This window comes from Psammomys obesus, unplaced genomic scaffold, assembly GCF_907164565.1.
Source record: "Psammomys obesus unplaced genomic scaffold, mPsaObe1.curated_primary_1811, whole genome shotgun sequence".
Classification (NCBI taxonomy): domain Eukaryota; kingdom Metazoa; phylum Chordata; class Mammalia; order Rodentia; family Muridae; genus Psammomys; species Psammomys obesus.
Window position 1 is genome coordinate 3,689,823 of NW_026594462.1, and position 11,090 is coordinate 3,700,912.

At 38.7% G+C, this 11,090-nt stretch overlaps 1 protein-coding gene across 1 annotated transcript in view; it reads right to left on the reverse strand.

The window, feature by feature from the left end:
- The window catches only part of Exoc2 (exocyst complex component 2), a 166,049-nt gene that overhangs the window by 91,846 nt on the left and 63,113 nt on the right, over window positions 1–11,090 (reverse strand). Inside the window, exons 7-9 of the mRNA XM_055619046.1 lie at window positions 6,831–6,911; window positions 452–597; window positions 255–336 (exon numbers count right to left, since the gene is read on the reverse strand). Coding sequence (XP_055475021.1) covers window positions 255–336; window positions 452–597; window positions 6,831–6,911 — 309 coding nt within the window. The remainder of the gene's footprint in view (window positions 1–254; window positions 337–451; window positions 598–6,830; window positions 6,912–11,090) is intronic.

The window sequence follows — 11,090 nt, forward strand, 5'->3', positions numbered from 1 at the left end:
AGTACAAAAGCTTTTACTAGCATTGTGCTTAATGAACAGCAAAGAATATCTGAGACCAGCCTTCTCCATGAATATTCCTTCCCACCACAGAGCAGTGAGAAAACTCAGGAGGTTATTTTAAACTAACTGTTTTTACCTTTTAAAGAAAGCACCACATAAATAATCTCTAAGATGCAAGTAGCACTTTTTGTAGAATATACAGTCCATATTCTTACTGCAAAAAGAACGGTCTAAAAGGAACAAATAAATCTTACATTTCTTGAAAACTTGCACCTCCGTTTTCCCAAAGAGTGACTTGGCTTTTTCATAATCATTAATAACCACGTCATAATCCCCCTTGAAAATATAAAACACATTATGAGATCATCAGGATAGAACAGTATGCACACAAGTGAATATAAAATATCTTACTGCATCTTTAAGATAGACAGCGCACATACATATTCTGTACCTTTTGAATATTTCGTTTAATATTGAGAGGAAGGTTGAAGAGAAATTTAAATCGCTGAAGCACGTTGAGTGCGTTCCTGGTGGAATCTGCCTTGTCTTTTCGACCTAACACTTCTTGAAATAATGTGTCAGCAGTATTACTTGCTCCTGTTTTAAACAGAGAAAAGAGAACATGGGTGACAGGGACCTAAATCTGAGCACTAAAAACAACGCTGGCTCACTGCTGTACCGTTATACTAACATTCATTTCAAAAAGCTACCTCTACAGAGATCTTTTATAGTTTGCTAAAATAAAACTTCTGTTTTTAAAGTCTTTCATATGTTAAGAATGATATCTAAATTAAAACCACCCACATTTACTAAGCCCAACTAATTTCCCCCAATGTGAATCTACAGTTACTTTAGTTACTCTTCTAAATTTTATAACAACTGTGAATACTTGGGCTATTTTCTTACTTTGGACAATGAAGAACACACACACATCAGTTAAATTCTATTAATTCTGTATCAAACTATCAGGTAATAAATGAGGTATGGGAAACTGTTTTCAGGGAAAAAAAAATTTCAAAACAGTCATTACAGCTAACCCTACTTCTTGACAGAATTATCCCTTTGCATCGCTAGCACAGAGAATTATATAAACCTAATTGACAAAATCTTAACACGTCATCATTACTGTTTCTTAAATCAGCTAAATCTTATAAAATCATGTATGAACAGGACATTTCATAAGATTCTTTCTTTTAAAAAGTACAAATTACATATATCACTTTAATGAATACTGTTTTTCTAAGGCAAAATTTGCTATACACAGAAATAGTTTAAATTTTGCAAAATGTGAATTATTTTTAATTAGCTAGGAAGAAACAGAAAGAGCAAAAATAAACTGCTTTCAGCTGTTTGACCTGCTTGTAAAAAGTTTCTACATTATCTGGTCTAGTGACTATACTTTAAGCAAAGATGAAAAACTCACCTCGCCTCGCTGGGTGGCTTGCACACCACAGCCACACTGTGGGTGGCCTGATCCTGTTAAAAGTCGTCTTTGTAACATGATTGTTTTATCTAAATAATGTTTAAATTCTGTTGAAATTTTAAAGGCCTGATATAAAAACTTCGCTTGGTCAAGAGAGTTGTTTTTCCCACATGCTATTTAATGTGGAGTCTAAAAATCTACTGTGGGATGAGAAATACTTTTCCTTCTTGCCACCAAGCCATGTAATGAAGGCTTGAGTGAGTACTGGAATCTGATTAGAATTTAAAAACCTTCTTTAAAAAAAAAATATCTTAAAGCATTTGCTTACCATTTTAAAAATATAAACTCCATGAGTTTAAGCTTTGTAACTTAAAATTTCATATGGAACAGAACCTTTTTAAAAGGCTGCCTATTTATATGTAAAGTTTGGGTCTTATATCAGCAAATTTCTTTTTCTGTGCAATGAAAGAATTCGGAGCAAACAGTTTAAATTCAAAATTGAATTATTCTCATCATGTTAAAATAATAAAAAATTTCCAGCTAATAATTTTAACTCCAAAAATATGGAAACAAAAGCAGGTAGATAACATTTTTACTGTTAAATAAAATATATACATTTTTCTAGAGATAATTTTATAGGAAGAAATTATAAACTGAAATTAAAATTTAATTTATACCAAAATTTGTGAATTGAGAATTTGAATTTATACAAGGTTGAAAATTATATACACAACTCTGTCAATAAATTATGACTGTTGTGATTTGTACTGCATTCGCAATGAAAACTGAATTGCCCACAATTCTGACAACTGGCGCACAGAGTGAGTGATAAAATATCTGAGAACAATGAAGCCATGATCTATCTACACATCAGATATAATCACCAGCAGTCATAAATGCTCTGAATAGCTCTCTTCCCATGACTGTAAGCAATCAGAAACACCGTGCAGAAGAGTAGGGCCCTTATCATATGTGGGGCAAGGATGCAGACAAAGACATCCACTAGGTGTCCACAAAATCATGAGACAGAAATCCTCCATGTGTGCTAATCCTCACACACCTCACTTTACTCTCAGACCAAGAATACCCAATTTTAAGGCAAGTGATGGGATTTCAGATGTCCACTGAGTGAACACAGAACAAATGTATTAGGGTTGGATGGCCATGCATGCAGCCTTTGCCCTCAAGTGCTATCTAACAGACCCTGATGCTGGGCCTCAAACATCCTTTTGCCTTGTCTGAGAATGGCCTTCTCAACAGTTAATTTGGACAATGGCTATCCCTGTGTCAGTCCCACGTGGTGCCCAGGAACTAACAAAGAAAAATGCTGCTATGCCCACCACAGTGGCCACTATAGTGGCTGGACCCACAAGGCAATAAAATGTGTCCCCGAAAGCAAGGGAAGAAGTTCTTGACACACTGCACACTAATCCATTACACTCATATCTGCCTCTCACAGCCACCTAGAAAATCTAGTTTTGTCATTCTAATGGTGTCTTATAATTTCAGGCATGTTTATTTAAAGTAGACATTAGGCTGTCTCCTATTTCAAAATGAACACACTGATCTTTCTTTGTACTGACAACTCGAGATGGGGGATCACAGAGGTGAGTTTTGTGTGTGTTTGTATGTGTGTATATGTGTGTGTGTGTGTATGTGTGTGTGTGCTGTGCTGTGCCTCGTGGGAACACAGGGGCTGGAACAACCATCACAGTTTGTCTCAGGGGCAGTCAAGCTATGTGAGAGTAGAAAAGCAACTGTGAACGCAGCCAAAGAATTGAAATGACCCAAAAACGTACACTGACACTTGTCCAAGGCAGCCCTCCCACACAGAGATCAAACCTGCTTTGAGAGCCTCTGCTTCAACAGGCACCAGGATGCTTCAAAAGGCACCAGGATGACTAGCGAGCTGCTTTCTGTAACTGAGTGTGAGACTGTGCAAAATACTCACACAACCGTGCCATGCCCTGGGGCCCTACAGACCCACATGGGGTGCACACACAGATGGTATCACCAGGAACGAAAGAGCTGAAGCTGTTGGCTCTCAGGAACCAATCTGATTCAACACAGTTTGGGAAAGGCTAAAGTTAGAACTGGCTCATCCTTTTCCTTTTTGAGTGCAGTTTACTAAACACCTACCAGCCAACTACTTCCTACCAACTACTATGTACTACCAACCAATCTTCAATTAGTTAATTCAGTTCTTCCTCAGCCTTGAGTCTGGCTGACACTCCTTAGTGTTCAAAGTCTCCAGCCTGGTCATTTTACTTTTATATATGCTACTTAGATTAAATCAGTAAGTCTCTTTGCTTCAACTACGCTGCTGACCCCCAATTGTATTTCATTATGTGTCTATGAACTAACATTTTGAATATTTTCACACACACACACACACACACACTTGGAAGGCAGCTTGACAACAGAACCATTTAACAAAACAAGAAGAGTAGGTTTCCCGCTACAGCTTAAAATCTTTCCAGCTATAGGTTTCAGACCAGGTTTACAGTAACAGTTACGAACCTTACAAAAAAACCAAACCATATATATCACAGAGGTTGGTTATCCCACACTAGTCAGACCATCCCCACACTGGTGCATACATTGTTCCTGGCAGGTCAATTCCAGAGCTGGGTCCAGCTCTGGGTAACACTGTATCAATTTATTTCTATCGTAACAGCATGCAAAGCTCATCTGCCTAATTTAATACAACAAGGAAGTAGCGAAAGCCAGGAAAACACTCAGTGATCAACTCTCAGAAATCCCAGATGCAGGTTACACAGAAACTGAACACAATTTTCTTTTTTACGCTATCCATGTGTCCTAAACTGGCTCCCCTTCCTCCATGCGGCTAGAAATGGAAATGTCTCACAATTTATTTCCCTTTTTTTACTGTATATGTAAAAGCAATGAGTCAATACTGCCATCTTTATTTCTGACCTGCCGGGGGCGCCTTGTCTGTTTCAGCTATTGAATGCTGTCCTTTATCTGGTCTCCTATTGAATCTACAGCCTACAGAATCCAGCCTACTCTCCTTAACACCCCACCACGTAGCTTCCGTACTGAACTCCTGTAGGTGCTCACCACCTTTGAGACTCATTCTAGTTCTAAGGAGCACGCTGTTGGCCACAGCAGGGATCTATATCTCTCCTGCCTCATTGACCTTAACCTATCTCCTTGGAAGAGCCACTGCCTCCCTTTCATGCAGCTGGAGATCTATCAGCAGACACACCTGTATCCACCTAGCTCACTGCCTCCCAGCCAATCTCTGCTTATCTATCTGGTTGCACCTCACTTGTCTTTTAAGATACATGTGACCATTTTCACATTCTCTACTTTGAGGCTAGGGGAAAACGGGCACTGTGCTGGAGATGGAACCCAAAGACTCACTGGTGCTAGGCAAGTTTCTACCACTGTGACCCTCCAGCCAGGATTCTTCACATTTCGGTTAGGTGCTCTTTGTGTGAGTACTAGATATACTCCTGGATTACCACCAGCCACGCATGTATTGCAACAAATACTACCAGAATGATTCAACAGTCTGTTTACATGTCTATATTTTCCAAGCAGTTTCACACACTTAGACATGGTTATAGCACAGGCCCTATGGTTATATCCCTGTGACATATACTAACGAGTGCTCATTAAATGCTTACAGAGCCAAGGAGTAAAGCTCAGGGACTGAGTCAATGACAATTATTCTTTCCACCCAAAGAGGCACAGTACAATATAGAAAGGCCTTATGCGGTACCATGGCAACAGATATATAAGCTGTAACTCAGAAAAGTGATTTTAGTAATCAGTAGGAACTATGTCAGTGACTGGGCTGTCACTTTTTAAAAAGTTACTCAGGTAAACTCACTCTTGTACAAATGCTATGGCATGCTGACAATTTCAATGGTGCAAATAACATCCTTTGAGAGAAAATACCCTTCCAAAACTTGAATATGTCTGTCTGCACGAATACAAAAATGGCTTTGATAAATATCTCTTGGGTGAAATTCAGAGTATATTCATTTTAACAACTTTTACAACTTGTTTTTCAGAAGCAAAAGCACAACAAACCCCAAGGCAAGAAATAACCACAAGAGTGGTAGACAAAGGGAAAAATCTAGTTCCATTAAATCCACAAACTTAGAACAAAATGCCCAAGTATTCAAACTCTAACACCAAGGAAAGCCTACAACAAAGTTAACGTTCTTACTGACATCACTAGATCTATGAAGACATGGCTACATAAGGGCCCAGGATGTTCTAGTCACAGGACTAAACCAAGCTAGAAATACAAAATTAACTTTGTATCATAATCCTGCATTCTTAAAACAAATCTCTAAACATCTATGTGAAGTTGCCTGTTTCTTTAACCCTTCGGTATAAGGAAATCATCTATTCAAGGACATTCTTATGAACATCATTACTTCATTTTTTTGTACATTTATTGCCTTATGAAACATAAGTTATATTTCAAACACTTACATTACAATAAAATTAATTTATCTGATGAGCTTCTTCTCAGTTATTAAGCTAAGTAGTTTGGAATGCCTCTTCCTCAGAAAATGGGAACTCCCTTTCCCATCCACCCCAGCTCATCAAGGTGCATCAGTACTAAGCATGTTCTTTTCCCCTGTGACCTGTCAAGACAATCCCACCAGGGGAAAGTGATCAAAAAGCTGACAAGTGATCTTTGTCCAATGCAGCCCCCATTTCCCTTACTAGAGAACCCACATGAAGCCTAAGCAGTCCATCTGCTACATGTTTGTAGGAGGCCTATGTCCAGTTCATGGTCCTTGGTTGATGCTTCAGTCTCAGCAAGCCCATCTGGGACCTGGTTAGTTGGAACTATTGGTCTTCTTGTGGAGTTCCTGTCACCTCCAGTTCCTTTTCTCTTTCCTCTCACTTTTCCACAAGACGCCCTATACATCACCCAATGTTTGGCTGAGTCTCAGCATCTGTTTGGAGGCACACTAAGTCAGGATAGGCCCCTAGGAGGATTTGAGGGGAATTCAAGCAATGACTCCTATAAAGCAGAGGCCATAGAGACTGAACCTTATAACTACACTAGCCTCCTAGTAGAGGGAGGGGAACTCCAAACTACTCATAAAAACTTCAAACCCAAATCTACCCTGTCTCGAGATGTGCAGGGATAAAGGTAAAGTAGAGAGAATAGAGGTTGAGGAAATACCCAACCAATGCCTGCCTCAACCCTATCAGAGAGTGCCAACATCTAAAAGTATGAACGATACTCTGCTAAGCTGGTAGGCAGGAACCTGACAAAGTTGTCTTATCTTCCATGTTTCTTAAGTCATTATCTAGAAGTGAATGCCAAAATACAACTCATGACCTTGCCCTGGGAAATCCCTCAGGACTATTCTACCTTGTTATAAAGTCTCGGGTAGTGGACCAAACTTACTGTTGAGGACATTCTCCAATTTCTGTGTCATGGAGCCTTCTACTTTTTCTGTTCCATCTGCTTCTAGTTTTTGATGGATAGCTAGGGAAAAACAAACAAACCTAGTTAAAATGTGGGCCACTTTAATGGACAAAAGAAAAATATCATCCAAATAACATTTTAAAGCCACTGAACAACAATTTTACAAATTGTTCTATTATTTTCACTATTCAAAAGGAACAAGATATGCAATAATCTGGAAAAAAGATGATAGCATTTACATTGTTCATAGCGTAACATTATTCAAGTAGTCTGTGATACACACATTCATCTGGTATTCAAGACTGTTTGAAAAAAGAAAGGTAAAAGAGAAAGTAGGATGTTAGGCACAATCTTCGAATGTGGCCATAGCTTTACTACTTATTCCTCAGCTTTACTACTATTTGGATTCTACCAAACTCAAAAAGAATTAATTTCAGAGCTGGATTATAACATGGGGAATATATGTTATGTCTTTTACATTCACAATAATTTCCTGGAGGCCCCAAGGAAACATTTCACAACACCTATCAATGCACCAACTCTGGATGGATACAGTGTGTGTTGAGGGTGGGGGGCTACATTCCTTGATGCTGAAAAAGAATGTTGGAGAAGGAATCACTTAGGAACATATATTTAAAGCTGTTACCTATTGAAGAGGGAAGGTTTAAAACAGCTCTCAGGCTTATTCTAGTAAGGGATTAAAACTATAATTTTAAATTTTAAAGTTGTGAAATAATGAAGCCAGAACAGCAAACATTGCTTCAACTGTGGCTATTCACTAAGTGCTGCAATTCTGAGGTGCATGTCGTCCCCCACTGACAGTGATGAACATCCCAGTGTTTTGATTTGAAGGATGAGAAAGCTGTAGCAACATACAATTAAACATGTTTGAGAAGGTCACAAAGCCAAGCTTGGAATGTGAACTAAGGCAGCCTGGCTCCAGTCCTTAAAACTTCATCCCATACTGCCCACACAGCACAGACCAGTAGTAACTCACACTGCCTAGGCTTCTGTTCTCATGTCTGTAAATGAGAGCAGTGAACTCACTGTGTCTTCAGGTAACTGTATTCACTTGTAATAAAGAGATTTCTCCTTAACACAGTGGCAGAAGCAGCCTGAATTTCTACTTTTCATACAATTTGCTTACATGAAAATCCAAATGCAAGATGTTTCACTCTGTGGTGTTTCAGAATTAACAGTTAATTGAACAGCACTCTTGAGTGTTAATTAGGAACTCACTAACATTCAAATGGCAAATCTGTTAGAGATTCTGCTTCATTACCTAGACAAAGGTGTCAGATTTATGCTACTCAAACAAGCCTGTTTTATGCAAATATGGATGTGTTTATTTCTTTTATGAGACCTATATAATTCAATGTGACCCACTGGTCTTCTAAAAAAAAAAAAAAAAAAACTCAAGAGCTTATTTACTTATTTATTTATTTAAATTCAGTATTCAAATGCTTATGAATATGTTTTCAACTCCAAGGAACATTTTTTCTTCCTTATAATTAGATTTTAACCCTAATTTTGTTCTTAATATTACAGTTTCCTGTAATGTTACCTCAATTTTTTTTAATCCTAAAACACAGACTGTTCCTGTATTGAATTGAATAAACACATTCATTAAAAGAAAACAAATACACGAGGAGGAATAGTGGCTCCGTTTTGTTCTGTTTTTTGTTTTTTTAACTGTCTTCATTGACTCAGAGTAAAGAAAAAGTAATTTCTTTACTGTCTCAAACTTAAAGTATTTGGTGGAAATGACCCAGCATATTCCTGCACATCAGAGCTTGAACTTACACTCAACTTGTAAAGTTAAATGAATGAGAAAGCTCCTATGTCTAAGCATTACAAACTAAACTAGAAAGACTGCGCCAGGCAGTGGCTCTGCCCACATCCCATTTAATGTTTCTGTGATGCTCTGACAAGCCTGGCTGCAAAAGCAGAGCTGGCACATGTATAGCTCACTATCCTGAGCAGGAAGGTAGCGCCTTTTACACAGCCTCACCGTGAATGTTATTCTCTAAGTAAAAATTAACATTAAAGGAAACTGTGTGGCCACATTTTCTGATGCTGACATAAGCCATCACTGATCAGCAGGTCAAGACGAGGTGACCTGGTTCCCTGAGCTCAGTTTACAGCCCTTTCTGCTGACAGAGCAACTTCCTCCAGCCCATCTCTACCACAGCAGAGCCACTGTCAAGCTGTCAGCCAAGCATGAGGACCAAGAGACACTGGGATCTGATAAAGGCAATCCTATTTTCCAGAAAATTAAACCAAATAACCCAGTGTCTGGTTCATTTGGCCTTTTATTTTCTCTGAAAACATTTTTAAATAGAATAACTCAATAAGCAACTGGGTACATGATCACAGGTTTGTTATTGTTTCTAATCTATTAAAAACTTAAATATGTGCAGTAGTTGAACATCATAAGCTTAAACTCAGGAAACAAAAAGGTATTATAAAAGTACCAGTCAAAGAAAAATCAAGGATCTAGGAAAGTGTCTATTATTTGTTTATAAATAATTTATTGTTTCATTTAACTTGAGTAAAACATACAAAGTAAATATAAAACTGCAACTTCAATCAACGAATTCAAAATACCTAAGTATATTCTCACAAAGATGCTTACATACGTTGTTAAATAAGAACACTAAGAACGCTCTCTCTCCCTCTCTCTGCCTCTCTCTCCCTCTCTCCTCCCTGTGTGTGTGTGTGTATCTATAAGACTACATTGCTAAGCAAAGCCATATATATGTTCTAACCACTGTGCTTGCTGCTAACCTGTATGAGACAGAACATTAAGGCCAGAGCAAATGTAGTCAAACTATTTCCACAAACAACCACAGAATAAAGAGGTTACAGCCTCTATCCTGTGCTCATTATCATCATCATGTTGTTTTGTTTTTTCTCATAGCTGCCCTTCAAGGCACAGCCATGTTTAGTTCCAGGCCTATATAGCTAGGCTGTAGCTTAGTCATATTAGTGTCCTAGACTCTAAAGGTTATACATAGTAAACCAGAGATGGAAGAAGAAAACTATGGTATGTTGTTAATTCAAATTCATTAAAAAGCCTTTTAAACATTTAGTTTCTATTAACTATCACAGAAATCTTCTGTTAGTGCTATAGCTTAAGTGCTGATTGTCCCCACGGACTCGCATGTGAAAGGTTTGACTACACGTGGTGGTCCTGGGAGGTGCTGTGGGGCATTCGAAACATGCCCTTTAGGGGAACACTATTGCTTTGAGTCCCTGCTTCTGGCTCCCTTTTGCTTTCTATTCAGTGTGCAACACTGAATAGCAACACCCACCCCCAAACCTAGGCAACTTAGAACAAAATTCCCAAAACCAAGAGCCAAAATGAACTTCTGGCTAACACACAGTGGTTAAACTGTTACATTTAAATTGGCTAAGTAACCTGCAATTACTTTTCTTCTCTAATTATATTGCAAATAAAAAAATAAAACAATCTCAGGAGCCATATAAAGATAATAGGTAGGAATGGCTCACTTAGATAACTGAGTCCTAGCATGCTACCTAGACTACATTCATATATCAAAAGGCACTAACAACAGAAAAGCCAAAACCCCACTCTGCTGCAGGCTTCCTGCAGTAGCTGCAACATGCAAGCAGTGTACTGAGCTGTCTGCATATAGATCCTGCTTTGGTCTCTTTGTGTACCGCCCAGCACATTCATTCAGTTTAGCCACAGTTCTCCAAAGCAACAGCACAGACAGTTCTTGGTTTGCCACCCAGAACAACTGACTACCTAAATCTACGCATGAGCTCCAATGGCATTCAGGGAAATGCTGATGGAACAGAGGAGCTGATCCACAGGCACAAGGAGCTCAGAAAGGCCTCCTACATTAGTACATGCAGCAGAAACATCTCTCGAGCCAGAGGCAGCCTGATACCCTCAGGCTCATCAAAACTTCCAAAGAGTGAGGAAGAACAGCAAAGCAGAAGTCTGGGGAAGAGAAGCCTGGTGTAAAATGCTTTTGAAGGCTATGGTTTAAGAACAAAAAAAAGGGGGGTGGGTAGGGGCTGGAAAGATGGCTCAGAGGTTGAGAGCACTGGTTGTTCTTCCAAAGGTCCTGAGTTCAATTCCCAGCAGCCACACGCTGGCTCGTAACCATCAATAATGAGATCTGGTGTCTTCTTCTGGTGTGCAGGGTACATGCACACAGAACACTATATATATATATATATATATATATATATATATATATATATATA